The sequence below is a fragment of the Schistocerca americana genome, chromosome X, assembly GCF_021461395.2.
Source record: "Schistocerca americana isolate TAMUIC-IGC-003095 chromosome X, iqSchAmer2.1, whole genome shotgun sequence".
Taxonomy (NCBI): domain Eukaryota; kingdom Metazoa; phylum Arthropoda; class Insecta; order Orthoptera; family Acrididae; genus Schistocerca; species Schistocerca americana.
The window spans coordinates 161866785-161889091 of record NC_060130.1 but is presented as its reverse complement, the minus strand read 5'-3'; the positions used below and the strand labels follow the sequence as shown (position 1 = coordinate 161889091).

The 22307-nt window shown below is 40.7% G+C and overlaps 1 protein-coding gene across 1 annotated transcript in view; it reads left to right on the top strand.

The window, feature by feature from the left end:
* Positions 1–22307, top strand: part of LOC124555881 — a 176796-nt gene that overhangs the window by 31153 nt on the left and 123336 nt on the right. The window contains exons 5-6 of the mRNA XM_047129942.1: positions 8316–8390; positions 15923–15997. Coding sequence (XP_046985898.1) covers positions 8316–8390; positions 15923–15997 — 150 coding nt within the window. The remainder of the gene's footprint in view (positions 1–8315; positions 8391–15922; positions 15998–22307) is intronic.

Here is a 22307-nt window from a genome sequence, read left to right as displayed (position 1 = left end):
GAAATTTTTTTTTATTTTTCAATGTAGTCCGCTTGTAGATTAATGCACTTGGTCCAACGATGTTCCAGTGCCTTGATCCCATCTCGAAAATGAGTTTCCTCCAGGGCTGCAAAAGTAGTTGTCAACTCCGGCTATCAATTGTTTGTTTGAAGTGAATCTTCATCTACCAAGAAACATTTTCAGTTTTGGGATGAGATGGAAGTGTGACGGAGCCATATCAGGTGAATAAGGCGGGTGTGGCAACAATTCATACCTTAGTTTGTGTAATTTTGCCATGGTGACGACGTGTGTGGGTGTGCATTGTCTTGATGAAAGGTGCTTTTCTTTCTTGCTAAACCTGACCTTTTTTCACGTATCTTCAGTTGCAGTTTGTCCAGGAGGTTAGCATAGTAATCTGCAGTAATTGTTTGCCCAGTTGGGAGATAATCTACAAACAGAATCGCGTTTCGCATCCCATAACACTGATGCCATGACCTTTCCCGCCGAAGGAATTGTCTTTGCTTTCTTTGTTGGTGGAGAATCAGCATGTTTCCACTGCTTTGACTGTTGTTCTGTCTCTGGGGTATAGTAGTGCAGCCATGTTTCATCTGCGGTCACTAACCGACGCAAAAAAATCTTGTTCGTTTCTCCTAAAACGGGCCAAATATTGTTCCGATGTGTCCATTCTCATGCATTTTTGATCCAGCATCAAGAGTCATGTGGCTAGGGCCTCCCGTTGGGTAGAGCGGTCGCCTGGTGCAAGTGTTTTTAGTTGATGCCACTTTGGTGACTTGCGCATCGATGGGGATAGAACTTGAGGATGATAACACAACATCGAGTCCCTGAGCGGAGAAAATCTCCGACCCAACTGGGAATCGAACCCAGGCCCCCTTGCACGGCATTCCGTCACGCCAACCATTCAGCTACCAGGGCAGATACCCTTTCAGATGACATCTGGCAAGTGTGAGCAATTTCACGCGCTTTCAATCGGCCATCCTCCATGATAATTTTGTGCACATTTGCAATGATTTCTGGAGTAGTGACACATCTTGGCCGACAACTGCGTGGATCATCATCTAAGCTCTCCCGACCAAATTTAAATTCATTTGTCCATGTGGCAACAGTTGAATATGAAGGAGCAGAGTCTCCCAGTGTGTTCTGGGAATTGGCATGAATGTCCTTTGCTTTCATATCTTTCTTTACGAAGTACTTAATCACTGCTCAAATCTCGAGTTTTTCAATCTTTGCAAATCACTACGCGGGAACGACAACAGAGTCACGTCACTGCCAAAGCTCTCTTGCAAGAGCACTGTCATGGCACGTGTTTACACACAACAGTCCAATGAATGTCACGTGAACAACTCGCGTTAGTGCTGACCTGTTGTGGTGATTTCGAGAACCTTTCAAACCAGCCTCGTAAGATATTGAAACTTTACTTAAAGTTGAGATCAGAATGATATCTCCTTTCATTCATGAGTTACTGATTTTTATATCCAACGGACAGATGTGCACATGTACCCACTTCTGTCGCTGCACATTGCGAATAGTGTGGTCACAACAATCATCACATTTCATAAATGGTTCAAGATATCGAAATGAGGTTTTTCACAAATAATATCATACCAAGAGGCATTTATGTTGAAATGTGGAAGTAAGATGTATGCAGCGGTGAGAGGTTGGCATAACACGACATGTAAACACGTGGAGTAGAGTGGAGCATGACACATCAACTCGTCCACAACATTTAAGGGGTTAAATGAAGGAATTAGCCCCTATGAGATCTTACGACTTATACTCAACAAGTGCTAACCTTTTCATGCTATCAGCTCTAACCATAGCTTTAGATCTTAATTCTTGTTGGGGGTTAGCCCTTTATCACAAGGCTGGCACTAACTAGCCCAAATAACCCAAGGTGGTTCTGGCACATGGTGGTAGCTTACCCACGAGCAGGGAAGCAAGTCTAATTTATCTCTTATTTTAATAATCATAGATTAAGAGACACATTCACTAGGCAATGTGATGTACACAGTGATCATGCATTACCAGAGAACACAACAATGAGACTAAAACTGCATTGCACCACCCGCAGTTACAGTCGAGTATAGAGGGAGCAATATGTGCATGAAATCCAACTAAAAGCCCCAAATGAAAGCTCTCCTCAGTCATTTACAATGAAACAATGGAGCAAATGCGGTTGAAATCAATCAAGAGAACTTAAACTAGGTATGGCAAAAGTACGTTCATTATAGGCCATTCAAGGAATACAAGGACGAGCAGCAAAAAATTAATGTTTGCAGTGCAACTCAAAAAGTTCACACTGATTCTATTCTGGCACAGTTCACGTCATCGACCACTACAAACAAGACAGCTTGACCATGAGACAAAGTTAACTCAGCCAACCTCTCACAAGGTGGTGAACGAAAACTTTAAATACTAAAACACAGCAGACTTACTAATAATGTCCTCTGAATGATTTGCCAGCTTCACTCGATGTCACTTGACTGCTTGCAGGGATATCACATTCCTCGTGTAACGAAGCCAGTACAAGTCTTGCCTCGATTCCATGACACTAAACTCTACAAATACCCCTGACTGAACAAGATATTAGACCAGCAACTATAGCTCATGGACTCAACAACAGTTTTGCACACACAGCAGATGTGAACGTCTCCCAGTTAGCAGCAACGTGTTAATGTGGAAACACTTATATAGGAGCAAAATCCACTTTCCAAATTCATGATACAATTATATATGGAGATAGTAACTGTTCTCGAAAGAACAGATACCATTGATGACTGTGCAGCTTCTCTAGAATAAATGATAATTAATCGAAACCCCTCAGCTGCCGAAAGATGATGTTGATATACCTCAATGGGGACAGCTGAAAATGTGCGCCCTGACTGGGACTGGAATCCGGGATCTCCTGCTTACTTGGCAGATGCTCTATCCGTCTGAGCAACCGAGGAGAATAGCGTGACTGCAGTGACTTATCCCTTGCACGCTTCCCATGGGACCCACATTCCCAACTGTCCGCAGTTGACATATGTAATGTTCCTAATAGATATTTGCCCATCTACTCATTACACGCGCCAACTAAGGTGATGATTCCCATAAGAGTTCAGACAACCTGTACCCATTCGCACGGATGGAGGTCAGTGGCCGGGTAGCTTGTGGTGTAGTGGCTAGTGGTGCTGCCTCTGGATCAAGGGGTCTCGAGTTTGATTCCCAGCTGGATCGTGGATTTTCTCTGCCCAGGGATTGGGTGTTTGTGTTGTCCTCATCATTGCATTATCATTTGGGAAAGTGGCGAGACTGGACAGTGAAAAGATAGGGGATTTGTACGGGCACTGACAATCACGCACAAACCAAATATAAGCAAAAATAGTTCCTCAACACACTCTCTGTCAGCCGATGAGAAGAACATTGATGTGCACAGAAGCCAGCTTTAGCAGTGTGAGAAGAATTTGAAATTTTCTCTCCCTCTTAGCCAGACTGTATTTCACCCTCTTGTCTTCCAGTCCAGGCCTCTTTTTCCAGCTCACTTCATACCCACTGGTAATTAATTTATTTCTATGTGCGTATGTACTTACCTTGTATTTTTGGTTTCTTGTTTAGTTTCTACCATTAAGTGTATGTTTATTTACTTTCTAATTTTGTTCCCAATCAAACAGGAGTTGCAGATATCCGCTCCTCTCCATTTAAAAGAACAGATGATAAGTTGTATAGCTGAAATTGTTTGATGATATGCAGTTATCACCGGTAACAGACAAGGTGCAAGCTCATTGCTCACCTTGCCCACAATCCCAATTCCCCAAAGTACCCTGCACCACCTAGATCTCCCCACTCGCCACACACCTTGCTTTCCCCATCCCACCCCATACGCCGCACTCCAAACTTTTTCCATCCCACCCCACTGACACCTGGCCCACACCACCTCGGCACTCTGTTTTATGTCGTCTCTGCATTGGTTATATTAGTTTAACCCAGAGTTTTATTTTATGTTACCAAACCATCCTCATGTTCTGGTTGTGGAGTCTTACAGACAGTAGCGCACATCGTGGTGGAATGCCCCTTTCCTCTGGAGCTCTATGCTAGGCATGGTCTTTTGGGTTGTTTGCTTCTAATATTGGTGGGTGGCTAGCAGGCAATTGAACTTGTTCTCAATTTTCTTCATGAAAGTGGTTTTTATTCTCAGATATAACATTTTAAACTACCTTCAGGGTGAAGCTGATGTGTCTGGGGTTGGAGCACATCTGCTCCTGTGCTGGATTTGGAGGACCTTTGACACTACCTCCTTTACCAGCTGCCTTGGTCATACCTCTTTAACCCAGTTTTAATTGATTTTAAATGCATTTAGCTGCTTCTTTATCTTGCACCATATTTTCTGTTTCTGTTTCTCATCTGCTTGATCAGTGTATCAGCCAGACCTATGTATTTTTACTTCTCCTAAAATTATTTCTCAGCTTTCACACCAATATTGCTTTCAAAGCCTCAATATTATCACTCCTACATACTTTCATAACTCAATCTAAATTCTAGTTGACATCACTAATGATTTTGCTGTTTGGTCCCCTACAACTCTGTCCTTTGATTCATTCACTCTCTCACTTTCCAGGAATGTATACTCACACTCGTTTTGTTCCTGCCCTCTTAGCCAGAATACATTTCACCCTCTTGTCCTACAGTCCAGGCCTCTTTTTCCATCTCACTTCTGGCCCACTATTACTTACATCTACATCAATACTGTGCAAGCCACCTGACGGTGTGTGGCGGAGGGTACCTTGAGTACCTCTATCGGTTCTCCCTTCTATTCCAGTCTCGTATTGTTCATGGAAAGAAAGATTGTCGGTATGCCTCTGTGTGGGCTCTAATCTCTCTGATTTTATCCTCATGGTCTCTTCGCGAGATATACATAGGTGGGAGCAGTATACTGCTTGACTCCTCGGTGAAGGTATGTTCTCGAAACTTCAACAAAAGCCCGTACCAAAGCCCGAGCATCTCTCTTGCAGAGTCTTCCACTGGAGTTTATCTGTCATCTCCGTAACGCTTTTGTGATTACTAAATGATCCTGTAACGAAGTGCACTGCTCTCCGTTGGATCTTCTCTCTCTCTCTTCTATCAACCCTATCTGGTACGGATCCCACACATGTGAGCAGTATTCAAGCAGTGGGCAAACAAGTGTACTGTAACCTACTTCCTTTGTTTTCGGATTGCATTTCCTTAGAATTCTTCCAATGAATCTCAGTCTGGCATCTGCTTTACCGACGATTAATTTTATATTGTCATTCCATTTTAAATCACTCCTAATGCCTACTCCCAGATAATTTATGGAATTAACTGTTCCCAGTTGCTGACATGCTATATTGTAGCTAAATGATAAAGGATCTTTCTTTCTATGTATTCGCAGCACATTACACTTGTCTACATTGAGATTCAATTGCCTTTCCCTGCACCGTGCGTCAATTCGTTGCAGATCCTCCTGCATTTCAGCACAATTTTTCATTGTTACAACCTCTTGATATACTAAAGCATCACCCGAAAATAGCCTCAGAGAACTTCTGATGTTATCCACAAGGTCATTTATATATATTGTGAATAGCAACGGTCCTATGACAATCCCCTACGGCCCTCCTGAAATCACTCTTACTTCGGAAGACTTCTCTCCATTGAGAATGACATGCTGCATTATGTTATCTAGGAACTCTTCAGTCCAATCACACAATTGGTCTGATAGTCCATATGCTCTTACTTTGTTCATTAAACAACTGTGGGGAACTGTATCAAATGCCTTGCCTAAGTCAAGAAACACGACATGTACCTGGGAACCCTTGTCTATGGCCCTCTGGGTCTCGTGGATGAATAGCGTGAGCTGGGTTTCACACGATCATCTTTTTTGAAACCAATGCTGATTCTTGCTGAGTAGATTTCTAGTCTCTAGAAAAGTCATTATATTCGAACATAATACGTGTTCCAAAATTCTACAACTGATCGACGTTAGAGATATAGGTCTATAGTTCTGCACATCTGTTCGACGTCCCTTCTTGAAAACGGGGATGACCTGTGCCCTTTTTCAATCTTTTGGAATTCTACGCTCTTCTAGAGACCTGTGGTACACCGCTGCAAGAAGGGGGGCAAATTCCTTCGCGTACTCTGTGTAAAATCAACTGGTATCCCATCAGGTCCAGTGGCCTTTCCTCTTTTGAGCGATTTTAATTTATTTTCGTATGTGTATGTACTTACCTTTGTACTGTTGGTTTCTTGATAAGTTTCTACCATTAAGTGTATCTGTATATTTCATTTCCAATTTTGTTCCAAATCCACAGGAGTCCCACATACCCGCTCCTCTCCATTTAAAGGAACAGTTACTGTGAAGAGAGAGCCTGAATTTGAGACAGGCAGTAAGTTGTATAGCTGAAATTATTTGATGATCTGCACTTATCAGTGCTAACAGGCAACATGCATGCTCATTGCTCACCCTGCCCCCAACCCCAATTTCCCAAAGCACCCTACACCATACCCACCTAGAACTCTCCACACAGCACACACCTTCCCCATCCCACCCCACATGCTTAACACCTAACTTCCTCCATACCACCCCCATACTACCTAGCTGTCCCTAACCTACCCCACACGTCCTTCCCATCCATGGCCCAGTCTTTCTGTCCCCGGCCCACACCGCCCAGCAGTCCTGTACAGTGCCCGCCTCACTCGCCCAGCCATCCCGTCTGTGGCCCACGCCGACCAGTCGTCCTGTCCATGACCCACCCCACCCTGCGGTGCCGTTGTCGGCCTGCGTTGCCCTGCTGTCCCCTTACAGCCTCGCCATCCCACCCTGCCCTGCCCCCAATATCCCAGCTCAACCTCCCTGCACCTAATTAACCAGGCCAACCTCTATGCCTCGCCCTGACCTTACAGTTGGTCCCTGCCCCCACTTTCCCATTCCACCCAAGCCTCTCGTGCCCCAGTTTCCCTTCCCATCCTTGCCTCATTTGGTCCCAATAACCTTTCCTGCCACCACTTGGCCTCCCACCCATGCTTCCCTTCATGTTACTCCCACCAATGCTGTCCTGTCATGCTACCTCTAGCCCTGCCCTGCCCCAAGAACCAGCCTGGGCCAACTCTTGCCCCACCCTCCCACACTGCCCTGCCCATGCCACCACTCTCCCACACTGCCCTGCCCATGCCACCGCTCTCCCAGCCCACCCCACTCTCACACTCTTCTTTTTCTCAGGATCCACAGATCAGGTCTCTCTACCTACTCCATTTTTCCTCATTCTTCATATCCCCTTTCATTCTGCACTTTTCCCTGTACTTGCCAATTCTGTTCTATCTCCTCCCACTCTTCAGGTATATCCTCCCACTCCCACATTCTCCCATCTCCCTTTTGGCTGAAACATGTTTCACCCTCTTATTCTTCTCTCTGGGCTTCTTTTGCTCGCTTCTGGTCCACTATTATTTCGTACTTCTCAAGTGTGTTCGTATTTATTTTCCTTGTACTCTTGGTTTCTTATTCAGTTTCTGTGAAGTTGATGTGTCTATTGCTTTACTAATTTTTTTACAAATTTGTAGGTTCTGTAGACATCCGCGCGTCTCCTTTTACAAGATCACTTAGTGTGACGGGAGAGACTGAAGCTATGATAGACAGTAAGTTGTACACTTGAAATTATTTGGTGAACTGTGATTATTATGCAAGTAGACAATGTGCTAGCGCATTGCATCTAGTGTTATTAAACCTGTTCAGAATTTCTGAAATTTCATTATTAAGATCGCATTAGTCAAGCGACATAAAATAAAATAACTTCCATCTCAGGAGAAATCCTTCGTTGTTTTTGGAACAACTCATGAAATTGGTACTAGCTATTTTTTAATTGTGTGTCTGTGGAAATTATGATACTGAAATACTACATATGTATGTGGGAAAGCACTCCGCACATATAATCTTTATAGCAATTGCATGTCATTCTGAAATGAGCATGGTGAATTTATAAATAGAATCTTTACCAGTAAAATGTTATGATTGTCTTCATCTTCTAGCCTGCCCCTTCGCCCTTCCTGATTTCTTCCACATCTCTTCTCCTTTCGTCCCTCCTGTCCCTTTGTCCTAATGTGCATTCTACCTTTCTTTTTGTACTCATTTCACCACACAACGAGATTGCTCAGCATGTCCTCTGCTAACTAACCTATTTCATTTTCATTTTCCTTCATGTCACTGTTTATGCTTTCACCCTTCTTTTGCATTTGATATATATTTTTTTAAGTAGATCTCTCTGTTATGTTTATTTGTTTAGAAAGAGTTCAACATTTGCAGTGTTTAAAATTTTGTTACATATCCACAGATACTGGAGATGTCCGCCAACCACCATCTAGGGCATCAGTTAGTGTTACAGCACAGACTGAAGATATAAAAGGTGGTAAGTTGTGTTCTTGAAATTAGTTGTTGACCTTTAATTTTGCTGTGTTTAAAGACACAATGTGTTTTTAAACCTAAAGCAAGAAATGCATTGGTTTTGACATGTAAAATAATCTTTTGTAATGTATGTATAGTCCCAGCTCATATCTTAAGAATGAGCATTCAATGGAAATCATGATATTCCCTTAACACGAAATGTTATTAAAAATTACTCATTTGGTATCACTAGAACAGCTTTGCTTAATTGATAATAATCAAAATTAGTTTCATAATGATTTTGTACTGTTTTAAAGACATTTCTAATTTGTGTTCAATTTGTGATACATTAATTATAGAATAAACTAAGAGAGTTGACTGAAAAGTAATGCCTCCACCTTCATAACTCTCCAACAGTTGGCAGCATTGGTATGTTCTGTAACCTCTTCTCTACAACTCCAGTTGGCGGGAAGCCTTAGCATTGAATGGTTGTGTTGTTACAGTGTAAAGTATAGACCCCTGCGCAAACTGTCGGTCAGTGCGATTTAAACAACGTGCAGTCATTGAATTCTTGACAGCAGAAGGTGTCACCCCAAACGAGATTCATCAGAAGATGAAAGCAGTTTATAATGATTGTATTGATGTGAGTAGTGTACATCTTCGGGCGAGTAACTTTAAAGATGCTGAGGTGGGAACATGTGACCTGCATGACAAATAAAGAGTTGGACATCCTGTGACAGCAGCCACCGAGTTTCACAAGCAAAATCTTGACAGATTGATTCAGGATGATCGTTGTATCACTCAGAGAGAAATTGCAAGCGCAATTGGCATTTCACAAGAATGTGTGGGTCACATTATTGCTTTGCTTGGCTATCGGAAGATTCGTGTACGATTGGTACCCCAGATGCTGACTACTGAAATGAAAGTGCACAGACTTGAAATTTCCCAGGAACTCCTCTCATGTTATGAGAATGAAGGTGATGCCTTTCTCCATTCAATTGTGACAGGAGACAAAACGTCAGTCTATGGAATATCGACTGTGAGACTGTAGTTGCAGAAACAAAGTGTCGACTTCGTTCGTGACGACTTCAGAAAACTTTTCCATCGTTGGCAGAAATGTATCCAACTGGCTGGTGATTATGTGGAAAAGTGAATATTGATAATTAAAGTTCACAGTCTAAGGATTATTTCTGCGATTGATTTATTAAACTATTCCCATTCAAACCCAATTAATGAAGGTGGATGCATTACTTTTCATTCAACCCTCATATATATAGGCTGCTCCTGCTTATCACTAGATTAGATAAAAATTATTGGAGAGGTCAGTGATCATTCATGACATTCACAACCACTGTTGTCTAGATCGCATATTAATTAATCTTAGTATGACCCCTTTCAACATACTTCAGATCAGAAAAAAATAAAGGATACACAAGGAGCACTTTAAATAAGCTGATGTTCAAGCTGGTTATCAGAAACTTCCAAAATCTGGACATATACCAAAGCAAACAAAGATGGACAGTGTGTATCTCGTCAAACATAATGGTAAGTGTCAAACCGAGCTCTGTGACAGGTGACTATTGAGAGGTTGTCGTGAGGTGGTGCTTCAGCCAAGTATGGACTGACATACTAATAGAACATTAAACAGGTGTAGTCGTAAAATGAAACATTACAAAGCATTTATGAATTAAAAACACAAGAACTTACTCTCTCCATATACAAAATAAGAAGTATTAAATGTGATTACACATTAAGGTGTTTGGTAGGTCTCTTGTCTCAATTATTATTGTTAAAAACAGAATTGTGAAAAGTAATATTCACAATCACATTCCAAAAGGAAAGAAAGAGAAAGGGCATGGGATGCATCTGTTTTGTTAATTAACGTATTGTAAAAGTCAAATGTGAATTCACTCATCAGAAGTACTGAGAAGCACTATGGCTTTAAATTAAATGGAGATAAAAATATATACCTTACAGACACTGTATATAATACAGATATCATAACAGATGGTTGGAAAGCCATTTATGTTAGATTACATTTGTTAAAAAAATTGGGTGAAAAAAGAGAGAGAGAGAGAGAGAGAGAGAGAGAGAGAGAGAGAGAGAACAGGGCAGCACCAGTAGACAGTCCCCCTCTGTAGTTACAGTACAACCGTCTGGTCAAACAAACTCTGATCGGACTGTGCTCTCATTAAAAAGAGAGAGATAGAGATAGATAGATAGACAGATAGAGAGAGAGAGAGAGAGAGAGAGAGAGAGAGAGAGAGAGAGAGAGAGAGAGAATGACTTTGGTATTCGATTTTTGGCAAGTGTGCTTTTTTAGAACAAGGAGATTCATTGCTTTTCGATTCGGAACTTTCCATTTTTGTCTCTGGGTCATACCCATATACCTAAGTTTTTTCTATGGTTACACTTGTGGACATGAAGCCCGGATCTGAATGAAGACGATCCTTCAAACTGTGTGCAGACTGACACACGATTTTTCTTCTATTCATCACTCAAAAGTCTGGAAACAAATTTTACACTTACTCTTCACATTTGCAAATTATCAGTTAAAATGCTTTGCATGGACCTGTACAAGATGCTAAGTTTTTTGGTAAGCTCTGGAATAGTTATTAGCCTGTTTGAACGAACAATTTTTGCCACTTCTTACACATTTTCTTCTGTTTTTGAGGTTGATGGATGTCCTCAATGTTGCTCATCTAATACCGACTCATTTGTGTATTTAAATAGGTCATATCACTGGCAAACTGTCTTCAGAGTTACAGCATTATTGCCATACAATACTTTCAACAATTCATGTGTTTCTTTGACTCTTTCTTGAAAATTGAAACATAACTTAATGTTCACACATTGTTTGAAATCCATAATGTGCATCAGACACAGTAAACACAACCTCATTGTAGCTTCTCTGGGTGCTGACTGACAAGTCAGAACATTTTCCAACTTGATGCTGTCTATCTCAGTGGATCAGACTAGCAGAGAAATTACATAAAATGGTTGTAGTGTCAATTGTGGCTGCTAAAAAGAAATATATTCACCATATTTTTTTCTGCCGGCCTTTTATGTGTTGTTTTATTACTTTGGAGTCATGGTGTGTGTATGTTATCGTCTAGTAGATAAAAACAAAACATTATTTCAGAGCATGGCTCTGTGGAGATCTGTGACTAAAGATTGAACATAAATGTAAATTTGAAAGTAAAATAACTAAAGTAGAATACCTCCAGTGGTCACAGACTCCTTTCTCTATCATGATACGTCACATATAAACCATCTCAGTTTGTGACTACTGGGTGAACAGAGATGATGTCTATAAAGAAATATGTGCAAAGAATGTATGAGGTGTGTTCAAAAAGTATTGGGAATTTTCATTTTTTGGAAGTAAGTTGTTTTATTTGTCTGTATGAATGTAGCCTCCTTCAGAGTAGTCCGAATCAGATATTACACATGTATGCCAGTGCTTCTCCAATCCCTGAAACACTTCTGCAGTTCGATCCTTGGGATACTACTTAGCTAGTTTAAGCAATGTGGTTTTTATCCCATCTATGCTTGTAAAATGAATGCCCTTTAAGATTGTCTTTACTTTCTGGAAACAGAAAAAAATTATGTTGGGGCCATATCTTTCAAATGTGAAGACTGCTTCATCATTACAGTGTTGTTTCTGGCCAAAAATTCACGAACAAGCAATGAAATTAACATTAATGAACAGTTGCATTTGGCAGTAATTTTGCGATTACACATTTCATACCCACAACATCTGAAAAGACTTCATGGTATGAGCCAATTGAGCCAGTTAATACACCATCATCAGCAACTTCTCCGATTGTTATTCGGCGCTCGTTCATACTCATTTCTTTCACTTTTGCCACATTTGCATTGGTTGTTGCTGTTGTGTGGGGGTGTCCAAAACACTTGTCGTTTTCAGTGTCATCAGTGTCTTCATGGCCATCTTGGAAATGCTTACACCACTTGTAAACCCTTGTTTTACTATAGCAGACCCACCAAAAGCAATATTCAACATTTCTAATTTTTTTTTACATTTTTCCCATTTTTTATAGCAAAATTCTCGAATACAGTTTTAAAACAAATCAATAATTGATACTCGCAACCCCACATATGTAACCTTTTTGACAACTAATGACGTACTAGACGTCTAGTATGGCTACCATTGTATGGCTACATTTCAGACATATTTACCAAAACAGCAACGAAACATCTGACTAATACAACCCTAAAATTAAAAAATATTACCAGTGCTGTTTTAATGCACCTGTTATAACAAAACAAAAGACTATTTCAGAGCAAGTCTTAAAGCATTGTAGAAATCTTTGGTTGTGTAGATGAATAGATGTGTTGGTGTAAATATCTCCAGAGGGAAACACATTCTTTTGTGTCAGGTTTTTATAGCATAGTACTTTGTACACATTTATATAATCAGGTGACATGCTGAAAACAATATGTGTAATGATTACGTTGCAAACAGTGGCAAAATTGTACATAAATAAGTTTTCTTTAATTACTATGTTACATTGTGTGTGTGGGGGGGGATTCAGAGAAGAGAGAGGATGAAAGGAGTGACAGAAGGAAAGCAAACACTTTTGTATGTCAAAGCAGTGGGTTGTTAAGATTAAATCTGTTACATATTATAGCTGAGTAAAAGTTGAAGTACTACATTGGTTACCGAGCGACGTGTCGCAGTGGTTAGCACAATGGAATTGCATCTGGGAGGATGATGGTTCAAGCCCCACGTCTGGCTATCGTTATTTATGTTTTCTGTGATTTCCCTAAGTAGCTTCTGGTAAATGCTGGGAAGGTTCTTTTAAAAGGCCACTGTCGACTTCCTTCCCCATTCTTTCCTAATCCGATGGGACCGATAACCTCACTTTTTGGTCCCCTCTCCAAATCAACCAACCAACCAGTATGAGATTTTCACTCTGCAGAGGAGTGTGCACTGATATGAAACTACCTGGAAGATTAAAACTGTGTGCCGGACCGAGACTCGAACTTGCCTTTCATGGGCAAGTGCTCTACCATATGAGCTACCCAAGCATGACTTGCGATCCGTCCTCGCAGCTTAAATTCTGCCAGTACCTCGTCTCCTACATTCCAAACTTCACAGAAGCTCTTCTTGCAGAACTAGCCTTGCAGAACTAGCATGCCTGGAAGAAAGGATATTGCAGAGACATGGCTTAGCCACAGCCTGGGGGACGTTTTCAGAATGAGATTTTCGCTCTGCAGTGGAGTGTGTGCTGATGTGAGTATCCTTTCTTCCAGGAGTGCTAGTTCCGCGAGGTTCACAGAAGAGCTTCTGTGAAGTTTGGAAGGTAGGAGATGAGGTACTGGCAGAATTGAAGCTGTGAGGACAGGTTGTGAGTCGTGCTTGGGTAGCTCAGATGGTAGAGCACTTGCCTGCGAAAGGGACAGGTCCCGAGTTTGAGTTTCGGTGCAGCACACAGTTTTAATCTGCCAGGAAGTTTCAACCAACCAATACATTGATTATGGTTTAAAATAATATATGCATATCTGTGTACTGACAGGTGATACAAACTGTTGGTATGATGGGTCTGTTAGATTTTGCAAGTCAGGCTGTTCCATTGTTCATTTAGAAAATATCATAGAAACATGTAAATAACCAATTTATGGTAATTGTAGGTTTGAATGTTTATGAATGAAACAGTTGCAGTCCAAACATTCAATTTTGTATACACTTGTATTGTGTAGTGGGTTTCTTTGTGTTGTTGTTATAAGTTACTCACTGGCCAGTCTTGCTGTCAGTAGTGAAAGATACATTTAGGACTTTTGATTTGAAGACATTACAAATCTGATGTGAAATGCTACCCAGAAATGGGATTGTATGGAAGATCTTTCTTTGTGTTTGCATTTTGTGCTTTAATTGTTGGGCTACTATAGCTATTTGCAGTGGCTGTTTGTTGTATTATTTCCATTTCTTGTTTGTAATTAACTTCAGAGAGTGGCAGTTCGACTGCTCCATTGACCATGTAGTGGAATGCTACTATTTTGTGGGCTGTGGGGTGACGAGAGAGGTTTTATGAATGGTAGTCTGTGTCGTGATAGGTTTTTGATAAATTTCAAGTTGTTGTATTATCCATTATTCTAATGGTCAAGTCTAGAAAGTTTATGGTGTCACCTACTTGGTGCTCAACTATGAACTTTACATTTTCATGGAAGCTGTTTAATAATTGGTTAACTCATTGATATCATTTTCTGTGCCTTTGGTTAAAATGATGACATCATCTACATATCTGTAGTAAAAAAATATGTTTTTGAGGGTGTGGTACTAGAAATTTCATTTGTTTGCATACTTTTCATGTTTTTCACTTGTACATGAACCATGACTCGGGTTGCCAACTTTTTAAGGCAAAAATGTATTTTATTTCAAGGAGAGGTAAATAAAAAGTATATTTCTAAAAATGCAGTATTTTCAAAATTGTACGTATTTATTTACTGAAATACAAATTTCTCGTAAATGTGAATTTTTTGTTTGTTTCAAAAGTTTAATAACTGGTGCTAAATTATAAATGAAGAGTTAGTGGTGCTACATTATGAATAAACAGTTGCTTTTTTAATTAAATTTATTGAAGCTCTGTCTCCCTCTTCTCGCTGGTGTGCACAAATGACCATTAATTCGATTTTGTTCAATGCTGAGGTGACATGAACGGAAAGCATATAAGATAAATTATTTTTAATTTTTAGGTGACTTAATCACTTGCTTTTTATGTAGGTACTGTCACTTTTCAGAAGTATTTTGTTTGGCAAGAAATATTTGTCTTCATTCATTAATTTTCTTAACTTTATTTAATTAATGTTGTTTCATAGTGTGAAACATCCTTTCAATATTTTATATGATATTGAATTTATCTTGAGGATCACTTTTTATTTAGTCATATGATTTCTTTCATTCCCACACCACTGAGCATTTAGGCATTGTGGTCACGACATAAAGATCACTATTAAGAAAGCACCTATTCATAGACATGGATGAAGAACTAAACTAAAAACTACTTACTGGCAGTCAATAGAAAGCTGGTATCAGAATTGCAATAAGAGTGACAACTGGTGATAACAGAATGCAGTAAACAATAATGACTTAACAGGGTCAAAACAATTGAATGTTACAGATTAGTAGTGAATGTGTCAGATTGCTTCTACAGTCTGGTTTCACTCCAAAAGAATGAACGAATAATAATCCTACAGATATGTAAAGCTATCACCATCTGAGTCAATTGTTTTTAATTGTTTGTTCCCATCACTAGTCCTCCGCCTCCTCTCCCACACCTCTGGCCACCTCCACACATGCCCTCCCTCAAACTTTGCTGGTTGTCCACCCCTCTCCCTCACTGCTCTTGCCAATGTCTAACCTACTTGTGCTATATTCTCTTTATTGTTGGTTTCTTCTTCAGTATTTATTCTTTATCTGCCCTGTTTGTTGTAGTATTTTGTATTTACTGCTTAAATATATTTGTGTTGTTTTTTTTTAAATTTATATAAACTAAATTGAACAGTTTTGCCTTTTAAAATTTTGTCACAAATCCACAGGTGCTGAAGATGTCCGTCCTTCGCCATCCCGAAGATCAGCTACTGTGGAAATACAGAAAGAAAGTTTCACACGTAGTAAGTTGTGTTCCTGAAATTAGTCAATTATTTATTATTATCACTATATGAATACCCAAGCTGCTAATTCACTGCATCTAGTTCTTGTAAAACAGTCAAGCTTTCTAAATTTTCGCTACTGTGCGGGTGTGAAACAGAGTATGAGACGACGGGCACCACACCAGAGAATGGCCAAGCTGGATGCGTACAGCGGTCGAAGCATCTGTGGCATGAGAGAGGAATGAGAGCCACTGCAGGTGTGCATGGCCCGTAGATGGAGCGCTGGAGGCGGCGTGGACTGCAGACAGAGTGCTCGATGAGGCGTTGATTAAAAATGGAGTGCAAAGCACCATCCCGGCTTAAATACTGGACCTGAGCCACCTGATCACCAATCTCAGGGAGTGCCTGAAGACGACATTGAGTTGACCGTCAAAATATCGTGAGAATGATGCGAATAACAGGCAGAAGACCCAATTATTCAGAGTATTGCTGGGAAAACCGGAAGAATTATGTGATAAATAACTTTATACAATACTACCAGGAGAGTAATTTCCATAAGATTGGAGCATTCGATTAACTTCATACCTGTGCTTTCATTTGTATGAGTATTCATATAGAAAATATGAGAGTCACGAGAATGCTAAGAACCTTGACTGGCAGCCTCTGGATCAACTGCAAGCACCGTTATTGTGTGAGGCTTATTCAGGCCAGCAGTTCTCTGCCTGGGTGGATTTTTTATGTTCATAGCAAACTGTGGGGTCGGAACAATTTTTACAGCTCAAATTTGGCCTTCTGGTAGAAAGGAGTGCTAACACTCAACTAATAAAAAACAGCTCAAATGGACAGATCTCTTGAGGAAAACACCGTAAGAATGATGGTAAAGAAAGTAACAGGGCATAAAATTGCCAAAATTCATTTATAGTAGTAAAGAGAGGGGAGAGATATTTCAAAAACATTCACCCTTTCTACACATGTAAAACTTTAGAAGCAATAGCCCATCTTTGAAAGGAGTCAGACAACTTCGAAACAGCTACACTGCAAATTTCAAAGCTTTTAAGTTTGAAAAAAAATTGGTGAATACCCAATTGTAACAGAAACGCATAGTATCCTTAATTTCAGCATGCGGGTAGTCATCTGTCTAGGTATAATGGCTATTGAATGAAAGGAAGAGTGGTGAAACGTTGGCTTCTAAGCCACGAAGAAAATTGTTAAGAGAGATTATTGGGTTATTAGAAAAAAAAATAAAGCATATGTTTTGACATTCAACTCCCCTGTATTACCAGAGGATATCAAAGCTTGGTTTATCTGCCCCGAAGTTAGAACATGTATGCCAAACCCTGTGAGATCCTTTAAACACCAAAAGTTTGGATATACAACTCTTGGTTGTAACAGTGGGCTCATATGCCATAGATGGTGCCAAAGGCACTTAAGGCAAATTAACCCTGTACATCTATAATGTGTGTCAGCTCTTGAGGTGATCATCCCATATGAAACAAGGACTGATGTGCATTAATGCCGAGAAAAGCAAAAAGCAGAAACTGAAGATCATCAGAATCCCAAATGGTGAGCCGAGAAAGTCTTTAAAGTTATATAACGTCTAGCATTCACCAAACCTTTTATTATATCAGCTGCAGAAATCAGTACCATCGGATAACTGAGCAGTGCTACTTTCCATTGCTGAAGTCAATGTTGTGGACATGATGTTACCGTGGACGAACTAAAACACACTACTACCCTTTCTTCTAACACTTCCTGTTCATCATCACGGCAGAGGGAAAGGGGAAAAGAAAACTCTTACTGAAAGATGGTTCTTGTAATACAGTGAAATGTGAATGGGTTCAAAAAACATATGGAGGGGCTCAAATTCCTAGCACAGAAAAAGCCACTCTGCAGGAGAGACAACTGAAAATGATTGATGTCCTTGTGTTAAAAACTTCTCTCTTCAAAGGGAAGATGACATCAGTGGCAACAGAGCTAAGATTAGGGTAGCATTATTTATTATTGATACATGCACAGTTCACCTGTTCCACTCTCAACCAGCTTGCTTTAAGTAGCTGTTGTCATCCATCTGTCACTGAAAATTAATGTCTGCCCAGAGTACTTGCCACCATAAGACTCACTTGATAAAGATTCTATTGTAGGTCTCATTGGGCAACTCCCTAAATCATTCCTACTTGTGTGTCATTTTAATGCACCTGCCCCGGGATAGAATTACTGAGAGCCCGATTGTGTCAGAAGATATCTGTCTTCTGAAGAGAGCGACACAATTTAGCTCTGCCGTAGATTTGTTCTTTGCAATTGAATTTTTCTTCTGTTCCCTGCATTACAGATATTGTAGTGTGGCAAGTGGATATCAATACACACTCAAGCTACCACTTCCCTACCTGGACACACATTCTGAATAGAAGAGAACACAAAAGAAGCCACCAAAATTGATGCTCAGCAAGGCAGACTGGATTCTGCTGGGCGAAGGGGGTGGGGGTTGGGGTTTGGGTGGGGGTGGTCATGTGCCCATTTCAGCCGTAGTAAGATTGGAACACATTGATAAAGATCATTAGCATCTGGAAATTGTGGGATTATATTGAATGCATGATTCACCATATTGCTGAGACATCCACATGAAATACCTCAGAACACCCTAAAGCTGTCCTCTCACGGTATGTGAAAATGTATGTGGATGAGGAGACGGTGATGTCACAGTGTGGTATTCCATGTTCCACAACACTGCGAAGTGTGAAATGAAGAATCTGGCATTTCACATTTATATCCCATGAAGAGGAACACAGCCAATGAGAGGCATCATCATTTTCGCATCACAAGCAGAATGTAGGAGTCACTGAATTTTCTGAATTTAAACTCCGTATTTTATGTTTTTTTAGTATTGAGTATGTGGTTGAATATAAGCTGCTTCAAAGAAACAGCAAATTGTGAACTCTCAAAAACGGGTCATTTTAGGTACGATTTGTTACAATGAAAGACAGGATACTTTATATCAGTAGTTAAAGGCTTCCTGTATTTGATGCATTTAATGTTATAATTTGTGTGCAATGAAAGTGTACTGTTTCATTGCTACAGCACAATGATGATCTATCAAAAGTGCATGGTTTAGTAAAACCTAATGGAATTTTTAGACACAGCCTTTACACAGTATATACCACATTGAGGAGCGGTGGCCATATCGAAGCTGTAGCGAAGGTTACAGTACCATGAGTGTGAAAGGTAGCACGTTTGTGTCCAGCTCCTTCCAAATCCCCCCCCACCCCCCCCCCCACCCCCCACCCCCCCAAAAGGTTGAGGGGCTTTCTTATAAATGTAATAGAAAGGTTATTGGCAACAGTCAAAGTTATTTATTAGAATCAATGTATTAGCTGCAATTCTTGCTTCATAGGCCATCGACTAGAATGTTTCCCCAGTGCATAGTAATCTTAACATGACTGACAGTCTGTGTCAGAAAGTTAACACAAGTTACACACTGAAAGTTTTCGCTGTTATGAAACTGTTTGAAATACACACTGATCAGCCAGAACATTATGACCACGTACCTAATAGCCGGTAAGTTCGACTACATCTGCACACACAGATCACCTCATTTCTGTAAATTCCAAGGACACCATGTCAATCACATCCCCGATGTATTCAATAGGGTTCAGGTCTGATGAATTGGTGGCCAGCACATCAATTTGAACTCACCACTGTGTTCCCCAAGCCACTCCATCACACTCCTGGCCTTGTGAAATGGCGCATTATCTTCTTGAAAAATGCCACTGCTGTCGGGAACCATGATTGTCATGAAGGGGTGTATGTGGTCTGAAACCAATGTATGATATTCTTTGTCCATCATGGTGCCTTGCACAAGCTCCATTGGACCCACTGATGCCCACTTGAATGTACCCCAGAGCATAACGGTGCTGCCACCAGCTTGTCTCTGTGCCACAGTACAGGTGTTAAGGAGCTGTTCTCTTGAAAGTGACGGATTTGTGTCCTCCCATCGGCATGATGAAGAAGGTATCGGGATTAATCAGATAATGCAGTGCTCTGCCACTGTGCCAACATCCAGTGCTGGGCGAAGGGGGTGGGGGTGGGGGTTTGGGTGGGGGTGGTCATGTGCCCATTTCAGTCGTAGTTGCCAGTGTCATGATATTAACATTGGCACATGCACAGGTCATCGGTTGCAAAGCCTGTTATTATGAGTGTTTTGTGCACTGTGTGTACAAACAAACTTGTACTTTGCCCAGCATGAAAGTCTGATGTTAGTTCTGGCGTAGTTCAGCGCCTGTCCTGTTTTATCAATCTGCCCAGCCTATGACAGGCGACATTTATAAAAAGGCGTGGCCTCCAACCGCATGATGTCTGGACGTGGTTTCAGCTTTGTTTCTCCACAGTACTCCTTGAACACCTGAGGAGTCATGGATTCTTCGAAATGCTAGTGTCAAGCCTCTGCATCATCATAACCTGCCCTTGGTCAAGCTCAGATGAATCACCCGCCTTCTCCATTCTACACAAGGACAGCCCACTCACTGATACTACATGCACTGTGCATGTGTCTGACTAGCAGTCATACCTTGCCAGTTGGTGCTGCTATTGCCTGGATGGGTTTAAATCGATAGTAGGTCGGTGGTCATAATTTTGTCACTGATCAGTGTATATACCTATCTCTTGGTTTTATGAACTGTCTCGTGTTAGTGTCTTGCCAGTAGATATCTTTGCCATTGATGGTGAGCAAATCGAAAATTTCTCCTCTTCCTTTCGAATGAAATTATGAAACTAATCCCAATCTTGAAATCTGTGCGATGAAGTATGTTACTTCAATGTCATGATAGTCAATATAACATCGAGAATATGGATATTATATATGTGCAATCTGACAATAGAAATGAGACTAACTATATTCGGTTTAAAACTGAAAATAGGATGGAGATTTAATTGAGTTGACAATTACTTCTGCTAGTATGTATCTCAGATCGTTGTACAGCATTATATAGTGTTCCTGTATCAACTGTTCATTGTTCAAGCTATCAAAGAGTCCAGAATCTTCTTTGCAATTTTCTTCACTATTATTTCACTGTTGCTAACAGAGTTAATGCAGCTATTTTATGTGCATCTATTTTTGTAGAGAATCTGTTAGATTTACGTGCCAGATGCAGCTGGGAATAGCTACTGGAGAGTGCTGTAGTCACAAATCATGATAATGACAATGTTGGTTTGTGGGGCACTGAACATTGTGGTCGTCAGCACCCATGCAAGTTCCAAATCTTTCCATTTCCAGTCTTGACACTTCCCAAATGATGAGACAAATCATGATGCGGAACATATTTTGTGAGATGTTGCATGTTGCTTCAGAGCATGCAGCAACCATGACAGACACGACATCTGGCATATTTCATGATGAGAAACATGTCCCTTGTGAGGATTGCTTAAGAGGCAATGGTGTAATGGAAAATGCCGTAGTGCAGTCAGGGACAAGTGGGTGGCACAGTGAATGTTCAGAGTGAGAATAACAGGAGAGAACCATTTAGTCTTCAAAGTTATGAAAGCACAAGCATGGTGAATAATTAAAGCAAGCAGAAAAGTGTCAAGGCAAGAGTTTTGTAAAACCATTAATCATTCCACACCAGCTCCTATAATATGCGAATCAATCAGATGGGTCACTGATAAAGGTTGTGCTACTCTCATCCCTGCCTCAGGACCATGGACTGTTTTGTATAGCATGTTGGGACAGCTGTGTAAACAACTATGTGTTGTGCAGGTATCAGACCGACAAAAGGAGCTAAAAGAACAATGCCTATCCCTCGCCTCTGCGTCAAAGTTAGTGAGCCACCATTTCTATCTGACAGGGGTCCTGACTGTGCAACATGCCTTCAAAGCTAAGTCAGCCAAGAATCTCCAACATACAAACATTCCAACAGAGTGACTGTTGCTGACCATATGTGAGCCACAAAGCCATTACGAGTCCAGGCAAAACAGCTTTTAGTGGACAACAGTATAGGACATCAAGGTTCTCCTAGAGCAGTGGAGCATTCAGCTCTTGGATGATAGACATACCCAGGAAGAACTTTAAATTACTTTCGGGGGGGGGGGGGGATATTGGTATGGCATATTTTGTCAGCAAACATTCTTTTGTATTTTAAACAATCACTGTAATGATTCAGTGGTTTATGCAGATGGTCCCAAGCAAGGGACTTAGGTGACTTTTCATTAGCTTTTCCAGGCAGCATCCCAAGCATTCACTTGCCAACAGACTTCAGTGTCTAGGATGCATGGTTGTATGCAATCTGGATGGCTCTTATGCAAATGAGATGTATGCATATGAAGATTTTCCTTATCTGTTCCA